The 19752-nt window shown below is 50.5% G+C and overlaps 1 protein-coding gene across 5 annotated transcripts in view; it reads left to right on the forward strand.

Annotated features, from left to right (window-relative positions):
* Positions 1-4909, forward strand: part of ZDHHC7 (zinc finger DHHC-type palmitoyltransferase 7) — a 34305-nt gene extending 29396 nt beyond the window's left edge. For 4 of the 5 annotated variants that reach the window (XM_036346087.1, XM_036346088.1, XM_036346090.1 and 1 more), the window contains exons 5-8: positions 662-758; positions 1226-1307; positions 2041-2171; positions 2822-4909. In XM_036346087.1, the coding sequence (XP_036201980.1) occupies positions 662-758; positions 1226-1307; positions 2041-2171; positions 2822-2998 (487 nt within the window). In that variant the 3' untranslated portion in view covers positions 2999-4909. The remainder of the gene's footprint in view (positions 1-661; positions 759-1225; positions 1308-2040; positions 2172-2821) is intronic. The other variant, XR_004973626.1, reaches the window with a different exon arrangement.
* Positions 4910-19752: the final 14843 nt, after the last annotated feature.

Raw genomic sequence — 19752 nt, forward strand, 5'->3', positions numbered from 1 at the left:
TGCAGGTACCCCGGCCCCTCCCCTAGGGCAGCCCGAATGCCCACCACTGCAGGTGCCCCGGCCCCTCCCCTAGGGCAGCCCGAATGCCCACCACTGCAGGTGCCCCGGCCCCCCCTAGGGCAGCCCAGCTCGCCCACCACTGCAGGTGCTCCGCCCCTCCCCTAGGGCAGCCGAACACCCCACCACTGCAGGTACCCCGGCCCTCCCCTAGGGCAGCCCGAATGCCCACCACTGCAGGTGCCCCGGCCCCTCCCCTAGGGCAGCCCGAACGCCCACCACTGCAGGTGCCCCGGCCCCTCCCCTAGGGCAGCCCAAGCGCGCCCACCACTGCAGGTGCTCCGGCCCCTCCCCTAGGGCAGCCCGAACACCCACCACTGCAGGTACCCCGGCCCCTCCCCTAGGGCAGCCCGAATGCCCACCACTGCAGGTGCCCCGGCCCCTCCCCTAGGGCAGCCCGAATGCCCACCACTGCAGGTATCCTGGCCCCTCCCCTAGGGCAGCCCGAATGCCCACCACTGCAGGTATCCTGGCCCCTCCCTAGGGCAGGCGGTCCCCCTCAGTGACCTCTGACCAGCATTACAATTTTGTGTATTGGATGCATGGCTTGGGGTTGTGTTCCCTCAGAGCACGGAACACTAATAATCCAACCTCTCCTTTTCAGTATTTGCAAAAGATGTATTCGGAAAATGGATCATCACTGCCCGTGGGTGAACAATTGTGTAGGAGAGAAGAATCAGAGATTTTTTGTGCTCTTTACTGTGAGTAGAAATATTTATGTGGTAACTTACATTGAGTTTTAAATTCTTAAACTAGAATCTTGCCTGGAGCTGGTGAATTTATTCTAACCTCAGACCAGTTTCCCTCCAACCTTTTCTCTGGATTCAAATTATAATTCTGTGCTGTGATTGGAAGGAAGTAACCCGACAGATAAATATATGTTGCTTATGGTGCTTTAGGTGTTTTACTGGCATTTAGTTCTCTCAGATACACAGTTCTTAATAAGATCTTGTGGAGTTAGAACATGATTCCCTACTGTGTGTTTTCCTATAAAAGTACATAACTTGGTCCAGCATGCTCTCGGGTAGGAGATGTCACCACTCGATTGATGCCTTCCCTCATTCATTTTATCGACAAATGCAATGGAGGCGTCCACGTCAGATTAAGTGGCCTTTGCTCCTAGAAATAGGTGATTGCTCACCATGTGACCAGTTTTCCATCTTTGCAGATGTACATAGCTCTGTCTTCAGTGCACGCTCTGATTCTCTGTGGACTCCAGTTCATTTCCTGCGTCCGGGGGCAGTGGACAGGTAAGGCCGTGTGCATCTTTCCTGGAGTCACGCTGCTGGGTGATGAGGGAAAGACTTTAAAGGAAAACTGATTTTCCAGTTTTGAAAGAAATCCTAGCTGTTATTTGAGGAGTTGGTTTTTTTGTTTTTAAGAAAAGAATATGGGTAGGTATTAACACTGCCTTTTTCCTAGTATAACGAAGTTCTCTATATAACTGTTCTTCCTCAGTCAATTGATAATTTCTATTAGATAGTCTCATTGTATTTTGCAGAAATGAAGACTAGAGGGAAGTTAGTATTGTTCCCCCAAACCTGGTTAGCCAGCTAGGCACTGTTCAGCGTGTTCCCCGTGACTAAATGACTGTGGTGAAGGTGGGCAGGGCCTGTCCAGCCCTGGATACCCAGGCAGGTACAGTTGTCCTGCCCCAGGGGCGGGGGAGGAGCGGCCTGTGTGTACTCCTGTGCGTGGTACACCTGCCTCTCTTCTTCTCTGGCTTTTGTTGCACTTTAATAAGCACTTTAATACACAGATACAGTCTTAATAGAATCCTCAGTTATGATGGAATCTTTGGAAACTGCTGACCGGAAATGGTGGTGTGAATTTTCACTCGGAAGGCTGACCTCCTCCGCCCCTTGGTGAACAATGAGTGTGCCTACTTAGAGGATGAGCACATTCTCCCTGGAAGCGGGCCCAGGGCTGCCACTGTGAGGGTCCGGGGTGCTAAACTCATGACATCCTTTCTCTCGTTCGCAGAATGCAGTGATTTTTCACCTCCGATCACTGTAATCCTGTTGATCTTCCTGTGCCTTGAGGGTCTCCTGTTTTTCACTTTCACTGCAGTTATGTTCGGCACCCAGATCCACTCAATATGCAATGATGAAACGGTATGCTTCGTCCTGGGCTGTGTTTGCTTAAGGTTTGGTGAGAGCTTGAGTAAATGGGAAATTCTAATGTCCACAGCAGGTGGGTGTGTATTATTAACTCGGAGATTAATTGGGCCGCCTCGATAAGCTCCGACAGGCTCGCTGTATTTGTCCTTCCTGTCCTTATGTGAGTGCATAATTCAGGGATCAGTATGACCTGAGAGTCAACAGAGCCAGGCAGGTTCCCAGTTTCTAGGAGACCCAGGCCCTAGAGCAGCTGAGGGAGTTGCAGGAATTGATCGCCTTCATGCCTTTGAACTGTAGGCCTAGAGCAGACGCTCGGTAAATACTTGTAGTAAATGAATTAAAGGCTGCCCTGGGCCCGGAGGACCAGCTCTCCTCCTCACCACTGTGGCTCTTCAGCGGTCCTCGTCGCTGGTGCCACTGCCTGGCTGTGTGATGTTGGCCTGGCCAGGCGGCTGTAGCCTGGCTGTGCTCAGGGAGGCCATGGGGCTGGTGCCAGGGAAAGAGAGCCCACACTTCACCTCCACCTCGATCTCAGATGCAGAGGACAGTTTGGTGGTGATTCCACGCTTTCAGCACTCGGCCTAACCTGGCTGTGTTGGGGTTTCCTGGCACTGCCACCCACACGCTTTTCTTTCTGCTTCCAGGAGATCGAGAGACTGAAAAGCGAGGAGCCGACCTGGGAGCGGCGGCTGCGGTGGGAGGGGATGAAGTCTGTCTTTGGGGGACCTCCCTCCCTCCTCTGGATAAATCCCTTCGTCGGCTTCCGATTTAGGCGACTACAAATGAGACCCAGGAAAGGAGGCCCGGAGTTCTCCGTTTGAGACGCCTCTCCTGCTGGAGCTTGTGAATGGACTTTAAATTATTTATTTGGTGTCTGAAAGGGTATCAACAACTCATCTGTGACCAATAGGGCAAATGGACCTACACAAACCAGTTGCTTGCAGCAAGCAGAATCTTATATACTTACAGTCGCAGGTGGCAGATTTTCCAAACTAGGAACTGGATGATGCAGGTGTTTTCACCTGCACAACTAACGGAAGGGAGCTGGCCACATGGAGAAGCCAAATGTCATTCTCGTCCCTCCAGTTAGGACTTCGTTAAGACTACTTTGCATTCCTGAGAAGCTGTGTGATATTACATGGGTTATTAAACCCTGTGTACTGAGCTGCTGTTTTCAATCACGAAGAAGAAAAGAATTGATAAATTCTTTGAAATCCAGTGAAAGAATTCTCCGATGAGTGGTCGCAGGGAGTCCTGTTGACCCTGCGATTCATTAGTGCACTCCCTTGGTCCAGAGGGGCGTTTACGTAGAAGTACGTTTTGGTCTCCATTAGCTCTGTCATTCGCACTGAATTTGCAGAAGATCTGTGCATTGCACACGAAGGCGGCTCCAGGTACACTCCCACTGCCCGGAGGCGCCTTCCTTGACCCTGCAGCAAGTCTGTGTGCGTGTCTGTGTCCGTGTGTATGCGCGCGTGCATGTGTGTTTTAAAATTGACAGTGTTGTTTAGGCGATGTAACACTTAACGGCCGTGAGCAGCAAACTAACTATTTTTTAGAAACCGACGTTTCAGGGAAGCGGGGAGAGCTGCCCCGGGATCCTCCTCCCGTGGGTTCACTATGAATGTATTGCAAACTGGAGAATATCTTGATCCAAAGAACAATCATTCCTGTGTGGTCCTTTGTTGCCCTCCTGTTTTCATTTTATCTTAAAAATCGTGAGCACATGAGGGCCTCGGAACTGACTTTTCAGTTCTGCCCAAATTAGCAGTGTATAAACGGCACCTCGGTGAGAGAAGAGTGAAGTCCCCTGGCGGCCTTCACCTGTGCAGCGTGGTGGGCGTGTAGGAAGAGGGGCCGGCACAGCAACAGGTACACACTGAGGGGTCGGCCACTGGCATCACTGAGGTGAGGGACCACAGGCCATGAACCCTAAACTCTGTCCCTCATTTGCAAAGAATATTCAGGATGGCAACAGCTTGTTTTTCTTTCTTTTCTTTTTCTTTCTTTCTTTTTTTTTTTAATCATTTTTATTTCTCTACCCATGTCACCAGTGATTAAAAAAAAAAAAGGACCCTTGGTGCAGAGCTTAAAATTATGCCAGAAAGCAAACAGCTCCCCTCTGTGGGGACTCGCCTTAAACTTGCCTGGTCTGTCCATGTTCTGCGGGACCCATGAGGAAGCGTCTGTGACAGCCCGAGGGTCTCTGTGAGCCTGCCTCCCACGCTGAGAAGAGTTGGTGTCTCCCTCCTGGTCCTCATGCCTTTCTGTTCATCTGTGAACCGTTTTTGTTTCTGTTTTGAAGTGATCCGCACCCTTTCCTAATCAGGGTTTCTACCACTGCTGATGCAAAACCACAAAGGGACCTACTTGAGACACAGTGGTAGCCAGTGAACAAAGCTGTGGGATGTGGAAGTGAACCAAGTCACTGCAGAAACTGTGAGCTCCGGGGGGCTGTGTCACTGTCCCAGGGCCAGGCACCCATCCGGAGAGTTTCCTGAGATTGTTTTGCATATTCTTTTGCACATCTGTTGTCTGGGTTGGACTTGTGTATTGGGCTTCAGTGTGAGCCTTTTAATATGTATATCTTGTTTATCAATAAATTATCAAAATGGTTGAATCCTGTGAGACTTGGCAAGTATGTGCAAATCAAGTATACTTGACTTTTCAACCTCTTCTTTCAGTGTAACTTTTATATGAAATAAAGTCACCGCTGATGATCTCAAACAGTTTATGATGTGGTAGAGTTCTTGGTTGATTGTCAATGTGTTTTCTGTGGCTGGCTTTTCCTTGGCTTATTGACACCAGCACCCTGGACTGTGACCATCACCCCCCGCCTCCAGTGCTTGTGAAAAGTGGTGGGCATTCAAATGTTGCTCATGCACACTCTGCCCTATCCACAGGTAATGTTTACTCTTAAATTGACACCACATTTTACTTAGCTTTATCTTAAACATTCCTGTAATTTTTTAGTGCTGTTTGAAATAAAATAAAATTTTAAAAAATACCCCTCTTCAATCCAGAATCTCAGCTTCCTATCATTTCATTCAACAAATGTATCTATTTGTGCTTGAGGGACCCAAAGATGAGTGAAGAGGGTGGCCGTGCCCTCTTACCGCCGCATTGGGAAGATGGGCAGCTCCACGAATGACCAACGGTGCCCACGGGAAGCCACACGCACTCTTCCACAAGGCACTCGCTGGCCTTGCAGACGTGCAGAAACACTGGGGTCCTGGACACGGAGACACGTACCGACCGGACACCAGGCCAGCAGCTACCTCAAGCCTGAGTGGGTGGCTCTGCAGAATTTTGCTGCGATGTTAAATGTATTCCTATTAGGACATTACCGAGGCTCATTAAGAAGTACGACATCTGCATTTAAATGGCAAATGAAAATATTACCTAAAGAGGAAGTAGGCTAAATCTTATCTTCTATTACATGTGATTTTGGCTTGGCTGCCTACACAGAGAAAAATACCCCTAAGAATAGTGTGGGAAAAGCAGAGGAACGGGGACACCGGGCGAATCCACGTTGAACCAAGTGGCATTCAGGTGCCACAGCGAAAGGGCACGCTACCTGCCTGAGGGTCGGATGTGAAACCATATTGCTCCTATCCATCCAACTGATAATTTAGGCAGCCCAAGGACACAGGGAAGAGAAAGGGATGATGCAGATCTGTGGTGGTTCAGTTAGCAGAAAGCTGAGCCAGTGTTTGGTCTGTAAGAGAATGAATGGCTTGATTGCTGGCCTGTTGGGAAACTCAAGAAAGTTCATGAAGAACTTTCTGTGCACAGTGCATTTTCAATTCAGAGAACACGCGATTTCCAGATTCCTGACACCCCTGCAGTCACTGCCTGCTCTCCCTTCCCCTCCCCACTCACCCAATATATTTACTTTCCACATTTTGTTCATTAGAGTTTATACTGTGATGACTAAATATTTTGTGCTAAATCAAGTAGGGTTCTGTGATGTACAACTTTTTGCTTTTCCCAAAGATAAAGTTGCTGGTGTGCCCTATATGCCCACCAGCCAGTCTTCCTCCGCCCCAACAAGCCTCTCTGGGTGTGGGCCTCTACACCCTCCGCTCCTGTCCCCACTGCCCTGGCCTCAGGCGCTTGCACAGCTATTTCCCCAAGATTCCTGTGTTCAAGCTCCGGCTTCCTGGGTTCTGCATCCTCCAGATTCTTCAAGTGTTCAACATGTTCCCTTGTAGTTCCTTGGAAAGGGGTATGTTGTTCAAGTTTTTCAAGAGTTTAGCCTGTCCGAAAATTCCTTATTTGACCCTTGCCTTCAGTTGATGGTTTAGCCCAGTGATGGCGAACCTTTTGAGCTCGGCGTGTCAGCATTTTGAAAAACCCTAACTTAACTCTGGTGCCATGTCACATATAGAAATTTTTTGATATTTGCAATCATAGTAAAACAAAGATTTATATCTTTGATATTCATTTTATATATTTAAATGCCATTTAACAAAGAAAAATCAACCAAAAAAATGAGTTCGCGTGTCATAGGTTCGCCATAAACTTCAGCCAGACCATGGATTTTCTCTTCATTACTTCTCACTTAGCACGCTGGAGTCACCAAGCCATCCTTGTCCACTCCCAATGCGGCCACTGAGAGGATCCAGTCCTTCTGGTTCCTGTTTTATGTGACCTTGACCTCGCTTTTTTATTTTGAAATCTTGGGAAGCCCTAATATCCTCTTTTTAGTCCTAATTCCTCAAATTTAACCATGATCTGCCTTGGTGTCCTGCTTGATGTCTCCATCTGAGACGTGCTTTTGGGTTCTGGTAAATGTGCTGTTACTTCTTTGGGAATTTAATATTTTGATCTTCTTTTCCAGCTCTTACAGACTGAAAGTTGCACTGCCTACCCGTGGTCGGCAAACTGCGACTCTCGAGCCACATGCGGCTGTTTGGCCCCTTGAGTGTGGCTCTTCCACAAAATACCACAAAATACCACAAAATACCACATGTGGGCGCGCACGTAGAGTGCAATTGAAACTCTGTGGCCTGTGCGCAGAAGTCGGTATTTTGTGGAAGAGCCACACTCAAGGGGCCAAAGAGCCACATGTGGCTCGTGAGCCGCAGCTTGCCGACCACTGGCCTAGACAAACCCTCTCATTTTTTCTTTTATTGTCTGTGCCAACAATCGCCAACCTTTCAGACCTCACGGACCACCAGTGGTCCATGGACCACCAGTTGGCGACCACTGGTCTATGCTTTTGGTCTAATGCACCCTTAACTTGGTCTTCCAGCTCTTCTACTGGATATTTATTTCAGGTGTGATAGCTTTAATTTCCAAGAGCTTTTTATTGTTCCTTTGTCCTTTAAAAAATGACAATATTTTTCAGAGCAATTTTAGGTTCACAGCAAAATTAAATGGGGGGTACAGAGATTTCTCACATACCTTTTGTCCCCACATGCATGGCCTCCCGCCCCCCCCCCCCCAATCAATATCCTCACCAGAGTGGTGCATCTGTTACGATCGGTGAACTACACTGACACATAATCATCCAAAGGCCACAGTTTACACTCTGGTTCACTCTTGGCGGTGTACATTCTGGGGTTGGACACATGTCGAAAGACATGTGTCCATCATTATCGTTCAGAGTACTCTCACTACCCTAAAATTCCTCTGTGCTCTGCCTAGTCATTCCTCCCACAACTCCCCATGACCTTTTGGCAGTCTTCATATCTTTTCCAGAATGTCACGGAGTTGGAATCATAGTTTGCAGCCTTTTCACATTAGTTTCTTTCACTCAGTAATAGGCCTTTAAATTTCCTTCACATCTTGTGATGGCTTAATAGCTCATCTCTTCTCAGTGCTGAATACTATTCCATTGTATGTATGTACCACAGTTTATCCATTCACCTGCTAAGGGCATCTTGGTTTTGGCAATTATCAATAAAGCTGCTGTGTGCAGGTTTTTGTGTGGACATAAATTTTCAATGCCTTTGTGTTCTGCTAAGAGTTTTACACTTTCTGGTCTTCTAAGTATAATCCATTTTGAGTTCATTTTTTTGTGTGGTGTAAGGTAAGGGTCCAATTTCATTCTTTTGCATGTGAATATCCCGTATTTCCAACACCATTTATTAAAGAGACTATCCTTTCCCCGTTGTGTATTTTGGCACCCTCGTTGAAGATCAGGTGACCATATCTGCATGGGTTTATTTCTGGGCTCTTTATTCTGTTCCATTGGTCTATGTGTTGTCTTTATGCCAATGCCACACTGTTTTGATTACTCTAGCTTTGCAATATATTTTGAAATCATAAGAGTGATGCTCTTAGCTTAGTTCTTACTTCTCAAGACTGATTGGGCTAGTATTCACGGTCTTTTGTAGCACCATATGAATTTTAGAATTGTGTTTTTTTCCATTTTTGTAAAAAATGCCATTGGGATTTTGATAGGGATTACATTGAATCTGTAGATAGATTTGAGTAACATGGACATTTTAACAATATTAAGTCTTCCAATTCATGAACATGGGATATCTTTCCATTTGTTTGTGTCTTCTTTAATTTCTTTAATCAATCTTCAGTATATAAATCTTTCACCTCCTTAGTTAAGTTTATTCTTACATATTTTGTTCTTTTTGGTGATTTTGTAAATGGGATTGTTTTCCTTACTTCCTTTTCATATAGTTTGTTGTTAGTGTATAAAATGCAACTGTTGGGGGGTTTTTTGCATGTTGAGTCTGTATTCTGCAACTTTACTGAATTTTAACAGTTTTTGGTGGACTCTTTTAGAGTTTTCAAAATATAAGATTATGTTGTCTGCAAACAGGGACACGTTCATTTCTCCCTTTCTAATTTGTTTGTCTTTTATGTCTTTTTCTTGCCTAATTGCTGCGATTAGGACTTCCAGTACTATGTGGAATCGAAATGGCAAGAGTGAGCATCTGATATAAGAGGAAAAGAATTCAGTTTTTTTACTGTTGAGTATGATGTTAACTGTAAGCTCTTCATATATGGCCATTATTATTATTATTATTATTATTACCATTATTATTAGGCCTTTATTTTGAGGTACTTTCCTTTTATTTTTATTTATTTTTTTATTTTTCAATTACAGTTGACATTCAGTATTTGCAGGGGTACTGCACAGAGGTTAGACATTTATATAACGTAACGAAGTGATCCCTGTGATAAGTACCCACCTGATACCATACATAGTTATTACAATATTGTTGACTATATATTCTCTATGTTGTACCTTATATCCCTATGATATTTTGGAACCACCGTGTATTTCTTAATCCCTCACCTTTTTCACCGAGTTCCCCAACCCTCTCCCCTCTGGCAAAGGTACTTTCCTTCCATTCCTCGTTTGTTGAGAATTGTCATCATAAAAGGGTGTTGAACTTTTCCAAAAGTTTTTTCTGCATCTATTCAGACAATTGTATAATTTTATCCTGTAAATGGTTAATGTGGTGTCTCACATTAATTGATTTGCATTTGTTGAACTTGCTTTCATTCCAAGGATAAATACCACTTGGTCATGGTGTGTGATTCTTTTAATGTGCTGTTGGATTCAGTTTTCTAGTATTTTGTTAAGAATTTTTGCATCCATGTTTATCAGGGATATTGACCTATAGTTTTCTTTCCCCGTGGTGTTTCTGTCTGGCTTTCTGTCTGGCCTCATCAAATGAGTTTGAAAGTGTTCCCTCCTCTTCAGATTTTTGGAAGACGTTGAGAAGGACTGCCATTAATTCTTCCTTAAATGGTTGGTATGGGTGAAGCATGTGGTCCTGGTGACAAGTGCTTCCAAACAGGCATGTCCTCAGCCTGCTACATGCTCCAGGACATAGGACCCTCTCAGAGCTTTATGGCTAAGGACCACCAAAAGGTTTGCATGCTCACAGGTCTGAAGCAAACTTGGTCCCTCCGCGTTTTCCAAACAACACAAACACAGCAACTCCAGGTAAGAGAAAACAACTGCAAAAACCAACAATGAGATAAATTTCATTCCATCTAAGGAATGAAAATTGCCACTGTTACATGCTGTCTCCCTTTGTGTCCATCGGCCCATAGTTCCTAAAAATATCCGGCCCATTTTGTGGCCGTCTCTCTCTTTGCTGTATAGACGCGATTTTTTCCCCAGTGCTGGAACATCTCAAAGAACATGACGTTGAAGGCTCGCAGGAGCTGAGATGGGGAACAAGCTCTTACATTTACTTGGGACCCTAAGTCCCCTCATATATTTCTGAATAGTAACCTCACACATGAAAGCCACAGAAGTGAATGCCGGGCAAGGCCCTGTTTTCATAACGATATCACCATGTTGTCCAAAGGCCTCCTTTTCAAATTCACCCGGCATTTTTAAAAAAATATATTTTATTGATTTTTTTACAGAGAGGAAAGGAGAGGGATAGAGAGTCAGAAACATCGATCAGCTGCCTCCTGCACACCCCCTACTGGGGATGTTGCCCGGAACCAAGGTACATGCCCTTGACCAGAATCGAATCCGGGACCCTTCAGTCCGCAGGCCGACGCTCTATCCACTGAGCCAAACCGGTTAGGGCTACACCCAGCATTTTACAAACTCTTGTCTAGAGCTCTCGAACCATAACATACACACAGATTCCTTGGCATATTGGTAAAATCTAGGCTCTGATTAGGCAGTTCCGGGGGATGCCCGAGATCCTGCATTTTTAACCAACTCCCAGGGAGGCTGATGCTGCTGGTCCACAGACCACACTTTGAGTAACGGAGTCTAAACGTTGTTGGCCAGTGTGGGAAGAGTTCATCAGCCTGTGGCAGCTACTCAATGCAAGTCCCAAACAACCCTTTGGCAACACTGAAATATACCTGATCAGTAAGACAGTCCTCACTTATACACCTATGGCAAGACTATGTGCATGTGCACACACATGTCTAAGTAAAATCAGAACAGAAAGGGAAAATTGGAAAACGAAAGCATTTGGGCTTGTTGAGGTGACTAGCCTTTTGGAGAATTTAAATTTTTAGAGCCCTTGTATGTTTGTGGAATAAGCAATTTTTAAAAAAAGTATGTGATCCAGAAAGCAAGCTGTTGAGCTGAGCTGTGTGCCTCTACTCTAAAAGGACCTGTCAGAGCTCACTCATTTTGAGAACTATAATGGCTTTGTGAGGAAAGCCTAGAAGATACCATCTAGCTCTGCGTAAGTGCGCTCTATGATGTTCACAACAGTCGCCGAAGGATGCATTTCTCAAACGTATCCCCGTCATTAAGCCTTTAAATTGCTACATTACCCATTTCATTATTGTAATGACAATGTTATTAATAATAATGACAAGAGTAATAATACAATAATAATGTGAGGAGCTGGCTGACCTCCAACTTACCTAGTCAAGGGAAGCAGCTCACAGAACTCCAGGAGGACCCATTTCTGCCACTTCATGGACTTGAACATGTCACTGATGGTGGCCACACCTTCTTGGTGGCTGGGTCCCAGGCGGCAAAAGGCTGAGGAGATGCTGCAGGGAGAGGAGAAAGGGGTGGCCCTCAGCCTGGCATCTACATAATGTCCACCAGAGTGCGCTACGAGACAGCAAATGCCCACACTTGTTCAGCCACAAAACCAAATTCTTCTGCTGTTGATTCATCCGGCCAATGGGTCCACAGATATTTACTGAACACCTACTGTGTGCAGGCGAGGCCTCTGCCCTCAGTAGACATGAATACAATCAGTTAAATTATAGTTATGTACTGTGATACATGGGATAAGAGAACATAGCAGCAGGGAGAGGGAGCATCAGGGTGGGCAGCATGAAGGAGGAATCTGGGAAGAGGGGAAAGGGAAGAGTTGTGCAAAGGCCCTGGGGCAGGGAAGGGCTGGGAGGGTTGCACTATACCCACTATGGGTGGTGAGGTTTAGTCTTTAACATCAACTTGGGATGGGAGCTGGTTAAACCAGAGAATGCTGGGGTTAGTTCACGGCTCAGTCTGCCAGGTTCAGAGAAGGGGCTGAGGGGTTAACGTGCACAAGCACTGAAGGCCTCCGAGCAGGGGGGGCAGACACTCATCTGAAGCGGATTTCTTAAAGAAGGGGCCAGTCGTCACCCCCAGAGGCCAGGAGCAAAGCAGACAGATTTCTGAAGAGCAGTGACTTCAAAGGCATTTCCTTCTTGGGTGGGTTGTTAGGGTCCTCAGTGGAAAGGCTGAGCCAGTGGGAGAAGGGGTGACATCTGCTATGGAAAGCCACGTGGGATGTAGGGGTGGAAATACAAGTGGCCAGGAGGGGTCTGTGCACGGCCTTTCTCTGGCCTCGGCCCGGGTGAGACCCAGCTCCCCAGGCACTGGGGACAGTTGCTGACTGGGTGGCCTTCTAGGCTGTCTGGCAAGAGGTCCGCTCAGAAAGCGTGGTGACCCCGAGGCTCCGTGAGGGCTGCTCTGGGGGCAGGTTTGGCTCTCAGTCTGAGCAGCCATGAGATATGGTTGTAAGAGCCAGACAGCTGTGGCTCTGAATCGCCTGCTGAGTGCCCCGGGCAAGTGTCTTCGTCTTCTGTGATCCCGTTTCCTCCGCTGTAAAATGACACAGTGACCGCTCCTGCCTCCTGCAGCCACTGGGAGGGTTAGAAAGGACTGACTGGATGCCTGGCACACGTGAGGCGCTCAAGCAGCGGCGTGGCCATTATGGCCTGGTCTGGTGAAGGGCTCTGCAGCAAAGGCAGGACCTCAAGCCAGACCTGCATGCGGAGGACAGCTGGGCTCCTCGTCCATCTGTTTGCTCTTTCCTCGGATTTTCTGGATTAACACGGTGTTCTCAGTTAAGATGGTCCTGCAGGATTTTTTTAAAAACCAAACAAAAACTTAACCAACTAAACAAAACCCAGTCCATTTATAACAAAGTCCCACCAAGGCAAACATTTGCAGGCCCCCAGAAAGCGATTATCCCTGGAGAGAGGCCCGTGGAATTTTAAAAGGCTGCAGCTCGTGTCTTTGAAAACCACCAGCCTCCTCGTGTTTGCCTGGGCCGTTCTCTCTGCTGGGAGGTACTTTTCCATCCGTCCTGCTTTCTCCCAGCAAAGCCCAAGGCGGTGGGGGCGGCTGTCCAGGCACTTGGACGCTCTGTCGTCCTTGGTCACCTTGGACAGAGGCTGCCAGCTGGTGGCCGTGACCCGGCCCGGCCCCCATGGCATCGGTAAAACACCCCCAGGCAGTCCCTCACCCTACAAATCATTTCACCTAGAAACACGGATTCACGGCCTCCCTGAGCCCCGATTCTTACCCGGCCAAACTTCCTTATTTTTGTTTTTTAATTTATTGAGGCACAACTCACATAACATAAAACTAACCGTTTAAACAACGCAGAGGCATGTCACAGTGCTGTGCCACCTACGTCCAGTTCCAAAGCATGTCCCTCATCCCAAAACCCTGGGCTGTCAGCAGTCACTCCCCAGCCGCTGGAACCAACTAAGGCCCTTTGACAAGAGGAGGAAAGAGGCTGGAGAAAGAGCCATCCACTGAAGAAGACACCCCCCCCCCCCCCCAAAGCAGGGGACAGGCTCCCTACCTCCCACTCCTGCCCCGACAAGGCTGGGGCCGCCATGCTGGTCTGGCCACAAAATTCGGGTTATAGTTTACCACCTCTCACCTCTCTTTGGAGTAGAAAAGAACATGGTCACTAACGGGAAGGCTCTAGAGGTGTCAGAAGGGCTTCAGTTAAAAGAGGAGAAGCCCATGGAGGGCGGGGTTAGTGGCTGGTTAGCCGGTGACCCCCGTGTGCGAATACGTTTATGTAATGGCCCCCCACAGTTACAGCAGAGCTTCCTTTGCCCAGCTTCCTCCTCCTCCCTGCCTTGCAGTTCTGTCCCCACATTTTGGGCAGAGTTGGGGAACAGGCGGCGGGAAGAGCAGCTACAGAGGCGGAGGGCCCCAGGGAGGGAGCACCCTCATTGTGAGAATCTCCAGATGAGGCGGCGAGAAAACAAGCAAAAATGGAGGCTCCTTGTCCGCACAGAAGCAATGCTGAGGGGAGGGGAGGGGACGAGACTGCAATGGAAGCTGGATTTGGGGTGAGGTCTGGGTGAACGCATGAGGGGTCCGGAGTCACAGCAGAACCTCAGAGGCGCCGGGAGGAGAGGAAGCAGGATGTGGAGAAACACAATTGTGGATGAGGAGTGGATCCCCTTCGATGCAGAGAAATGCAAGTGAAGTCCACATGCCTCCCTCTCCCTCCCTGCCGGCTGCACACACTTCCGACGCCCTCCCGCCTGGTCCCGTCAGGTCCATGCGCAAAGGCCGCCTAGCAACGAGGAAGTAACTTATTCCCCATTACAACTCCGAGCGGTGGGGGCTGTCACTCCCCACATCAAAGACGAGGAAACTGAGGCACCAGGAGGTCATGCGAGTTGCCAAGGTCCCGGAGCTAGAAGGGGGCCAAGCCAGGACAAACCCGTGTTTTCCTGGCTACAAACCCCAACCTCCTCTCTCTGTCCAGCTCTGCCCCTGGGGAGGGATCCTGTGTCACTGAATCGCCTCTTTTTCAGAGTGGAACATTTTGGGCCAAATCTGAGTGAGGTCCGCTGTTTCCTCGGTTTGGCCTGACCTCAGGGCACTGCTGCCTGGCCATTGGCACGTCCCCGGCTGGCGGTCAGCGGCTGGTGGCCAGGCTGCTCTGGGCACGATTCAGTGGAAATTGGGGTAACTCAATAAAAACTCTCATTTACCTTTATGGTCAAAACACACAGGACAATTTACAGACGTCATGTATGAGAATGCCTGCTGCTGGCATTGCGGGGGTTGGGCACCCAGTCTGAGTTGGTGGAGCTGAAATCTGCACAGCTTTCTGGAGAGTATGTGTGGGGGGGCGGGGGGGGGGGCACATGAATCAGTCTGAGATAGGCAGAGCCTTTGACTCCGCAGCTCCGCCTCCAGGAGCACAGCCCAAGGGAAGCATCCCGCCCCATCCATTGTTCTCATCCCCACAGCAACCCACCTGAGGCCCAGGCTCCCCTGTGGCCATGGAGCTCGCGTCTGATTGGTTAACTACAGCAATTGTTCTCCCCAAATCTGATTTGGCTTCTCACCCCCAAAATGGAAGAGCATTTTGGCTATTTTTTAAAAATAGCATCTAATTATGCCTACAAATTTCTATTGGCCTCACAGCTTGGCTTCTTACTCCAAAGCCACAGAATTTTCCATCTGGAGGGGACGGGAGGGCTTTTCTGTCCACCGTTTCCCAGAGTGTCTCCCGTAGACGGCGACAGTTCCCTATGGGACTTCTCAGAGCCTTTGCTGCAGGCTGGGCACCGCAGGCTGCCACAGGCGGACAGACGGAGCAGTGTTTCCGCACGGTGCTTGGCCACTGTGTTCACTTCCTGGGGCTGCTGCACCAAGTTCCCACAAGCTGGGTGGCATTGGACAGGAGACATTTATTCCTTCACCGCCCAGGAGGCCAGAAGTCCAAAATCAAGGTGTCGGCAGGGCCGGGTCCCTCCTCAGGCTCTCGGGGAGGGTCCTCCCGCCTCTTCCAGCTCCTGGGGTTCCTGGACTGTGGCCACATCGCCCCCACCTCTGCCTCTGCTCCACGCGTGCATCGTCCCTGTGTCTGTGTGTTTCAGTGTCCAAATCTCCCTCTTCTTACAAGTCTTTGGATTAAGGCCTTCCCACTTCAGTGTGACCTCATTTTAACCTGATCACATCGGCAAAGACCTTATTTCCAAGTAAGGTTACACAAGCTCCGCATGGATGTGAGTTTTAGGGTACACTACTCACCCCGGTACAGATGGGAAGCCCTCAGAGGCTTCTGAGCAGGAAGGCACGGGAGCCAGTGGCTCCCTCAGCCTCGCTCAGCCCGCTGCGCTGGGACAGGCCACGGGGGGAGTGAGCGCACAGAGACAACCGTGGGGCAGCCACTGCCCAAGGTCACCTCCCAACATGCCTGCCCAGGGGTCCTACCACCCAGCTCCCTCTGCGCCCACCACGTGCCCCGTGGACACTCCTGCCTCCCGTCCACATGGGAGGCTGTAAATATTGCAACTTCAGCAAGCTGCTCTTCCTCTCAGGGCCTCGGGGTCCCCTTCTGAAATATGGGGCTTCAAACTCAAAGGTGGTCCTGTTGGTGGTGCCCGCTGGGCCCCTGCAGCTCTGCAGAAATGATCCTCCCCCCCCCCCCCCCGATGCAGTCCCCACGGCCTTCCCGGCTGCTGGTGTGTGTCTGGGTGTTGTAGGGAGGGACAGGAGGGATGTGCCGGGCGGGGGCACCGCGTGGGTGCTGCCAGCAGACGACAGGGTCTGCACAGCGCAGGAGAGGTCACGGGTGGGGAAACTCCCGTGACCACAGCCTCCGGCCTGGGCCCGTTCGTTTCGACAGGGCCGAGGGCAGTTTGTGCTCATGAAAAGGAGTCCCATGGCCCAGGCTGGAGTCAGGACCAGCCCAGCCACCAGTCTCTTCCCAAGCTCGCCACAAAGCAGGTTACAGAGCCACAGTCCAGCGTCCTAATTTGAGCTTTGAAATTGCTTGTGGCCCTCTCCCTGTTGCTGGGAATTCCAAGGACTCGGTCCAACATCTGTGCAGAAAGAAGGCTGCTCTGCCTCCATGGGACGGGCGAGGCTGGGCGGCAGCCTGACTGCGCTGCTGAGGGACTGCCTGGGCCAGGGGCACCGCTGCCTCGGTTTCCCCGCCTGTACCACGGACATCACTGACCAGCCCTCCTTTATAAAAGCACAGCTTGAGCCCAGCAATGAAGGAGGACATGAGCTATGAACCAAGGCCAGTCCTTCACCTTGGGTATGTTTAGCTTGGAGGCATATCTGCTGGTTTTCTTGTGTCTCTTCAAAGCGTTGACTAATCAGAAAGGGGCAAGAGCAGCCAGTGGGTGTTGAGTGTCTTGGGGCTGCCACACACTGGGCCTTCCAACAGCAGAAACTACAGCTCTGGAAGCGAGACGGCTAACAACCCGGTGTGGGCGGGCCACGCTCCCTGCGGAGGCTGCAGGGGAGGAGCCGTCTCGTCTCGCCGTCCCAGCTTCTGGGGTTGCCAGCAATCCTCGGCGTTCCTAGGCTTGTAGACATATCGCTCCCCGCTCGGCCCCATCACCATATATCTATGTCTGCATTCCTCTCTTCTCGTAAGGACGCGGTCGTTGAATTCAGGGCCAGCCTCATCCAGCACAACCTCTTTTATGTCACCTTCATCTGCAAAGACCCTCGTTCCGAACAAGGTCACGTTCACCGGTCTGGGGATCAGACCTGAGTGTATCTTTCTCAGGACACAGTCCACCCTGGTAGAGGGGGCAGCACGGCGGCCTCCCCTCCACCCACGTTCTCCCCATGTTGACAGCAAAACGAGAGAAAGGCTTCGCTTAGGGACCGTTCCCTCCTGGCTTTTTTTCTTTTGAGGAAGGACTGCCAGGGACAGCCGGACGCACCTTCCCTCCCAACCGTAAGTGCCACCGGCTTCCCTTCCAAGGAGCTGCTGGCCTGAGGTCAGCCAGCCGCCCCCTGGCAACGCCAAGCTGGACGCAGGGCTGCAGCGCTGGCCAGGGCTGGGCCGTGACCTTCCGGGGAAGGAGCTCAAAGTCTCATCCCCGGTCCAGGAGCCAGGCGCAGCCAAAGAGCAGAGGTGAGAGCAAGGATCCAGGCAGAGAGAAACCCACACCTGTGCCTGTTAGATGCAGGAGAGCGACCTCAGCGCCAGGGCCTCTGTGACCTCTCGGGCTACGTGCACAGACCACAGCGGCCACCAGCCCCGCCGGTCCTCTGGGTGGGGGCAGCGTGAGCTCCTGGGCTCCCGGGAGGCTGGCACCGAGGGGACTGGAGAACACTGCCACCCAAACGGTGTGCTGCTCCACAGAGGGGTGCAGGGACCGGCCAGAGGTCACACAGTAAGCAGTCAGGCCGAGGTGAGACACTGGGGCCCTGCCCCCCAGTTCTGCCAACGAGAGCTCCGGTCCTTTCCCCCACCAAGAAGGCATCCATCAGGGAGGTTTCTGCCCACGGGAACAGAGAACGCACCCTGCCCAGGGATCAAACCCGAAACCTGGATATGTGCCCTGACCGGGAATTGAACCGGCGACCTTTTGGTACATGGGACAATGCTCAACCAACCAAGCACACTGGCCAGGGCTGATTTCGTAATGGTTTTATAGTGGCCGTCAGGAAGAAAATGCCACCTGCTTGGCAGCCAGGGACACCTGGTGTTTGGGAAAAGGGGTGAGAGAAGTGGTACTGACTAAACGCCGGCCACGCTGCATGCACACTCACATCCCGCCACCTCACCCTGGCCGCAGTCACACACCCATCTCACCTGGGAGCAGCCAGGCCCTCAGGGCAGCCTGGAGTCAGCCCAGGGTTCCCACCCTCCTCAGGCCCTTGCGGATGTCGGTTCCGCTCACTGAGCTGTGTCCTCGTCTGTAGAAGGGCATCACAAACTCAGTGTCACAGGAGGTCATGAGGATTAGGGATTCCATCCCAGACATGGGCACCAGTAGGTGCTCAAGAAAAGTGATGTGTTCGTTTCCTGCGGGTGCTGTGATAAATGTCCACAAATACAGCAGCTTAAACACACGTTTATTATCTGAGAGTCCTGGAGGTCAGGGGTCCCGCGTGAGTCTCCCTGGGCTAAGTCAAGGCATTGCAGGACTGCCTTCCTTCTGGCGGTTCTAGGGGACATTGGATCCCTTGCCCTTTCCAGCTTCTAGCAGCACCCTGATCCCTCGGCTCATGGCCCCTGCCTCCATCTTCAGAGCCGGCAACATGGCATCTCTCTGATCCTTTCTCCACGGTCATGTCGTCTCTGACCACAGCTGGGAAGGCCTCTGGTTTTAAGGGCTCATGTGATGACACGGGGCCCACCTGATGACCCAGGATCACCTCCACATCACCAGGTCAACTCGGTCATATCGACAAAGTCCCTTCTACCACGTAGATCAGGTGTGCATAAGTTCCGGGAATCAGGGTGAGACATCTCCGGGGGGGCAGTATCCTGCTGACCACACGTGAATTGAGTTGAACCCCATAAAGCGAGGGGTGCCTGGGCCGGCTTTTGGCAGTTCGTTCTGGAAGAAGAGGATTCCACTAAAACCAGCTCCTTCGAGGGCCATTTCCCATCCTCCTGCTGCTTTTGCCTCTTCAAAGAGGCACTGTCTAGCCAAGGAGACGGGGCTAGCACTGCCAAACCTTTGCTTCTGCATAAACCCTACTAGGAAATTTCCATGGGACGGGGCCCTCTTCTTCCCCCACGGACCCGCCTCAAATCCCAGCCCAAGCAGGGCCGCTTGGAGAAAGGGCGCCAGACTTCGCTCTCCCCATGTGCTGGTGTTTGTTTTGTTTGTTTGTTCTGCTCTGTCACATGAAGCAGCACCAGGACAGTGTTCTGAGGCGAAGTGACCCGGCCAGGGCCTCATCTCCATCCTAGGAAAGGGTTTTTACAGCTGTGTCCTCCGGAGGACCTAGTGCCTCGCCACCCAGCTTAGATTCCTCAGGGCTCCTCCTCGGTGCCTCCAACGCCCTCGGCTCTTTCGCAAGCTCTGCACATGTGCAGGGGTCACGGACTGTGCCACCCTGAGCCGGCACGGAAACCCCACTTGCGCAACCGCCCAGCATCTTCTGACTTTATTTGATTGGTCCACTAAGTCGCTGTTCACA

The sequence above is a fragment of the Myotis myotis genome, unplaced genomic scaffold (assembly GCF_014108235.1).
Source record: "Myotis myotis isolate mMyoMyo1 unplaced genomic scaffold, mMyoMyo1.p scaffold_m19_p_19, whole genome shotgun sequence".
Classification (NCBI taxonomy): Eukaryota; Metazoa; Chordata; class Mammalia; order Chiroptera; family Vespertilionidae; genus Myotis; species Myotis myotis.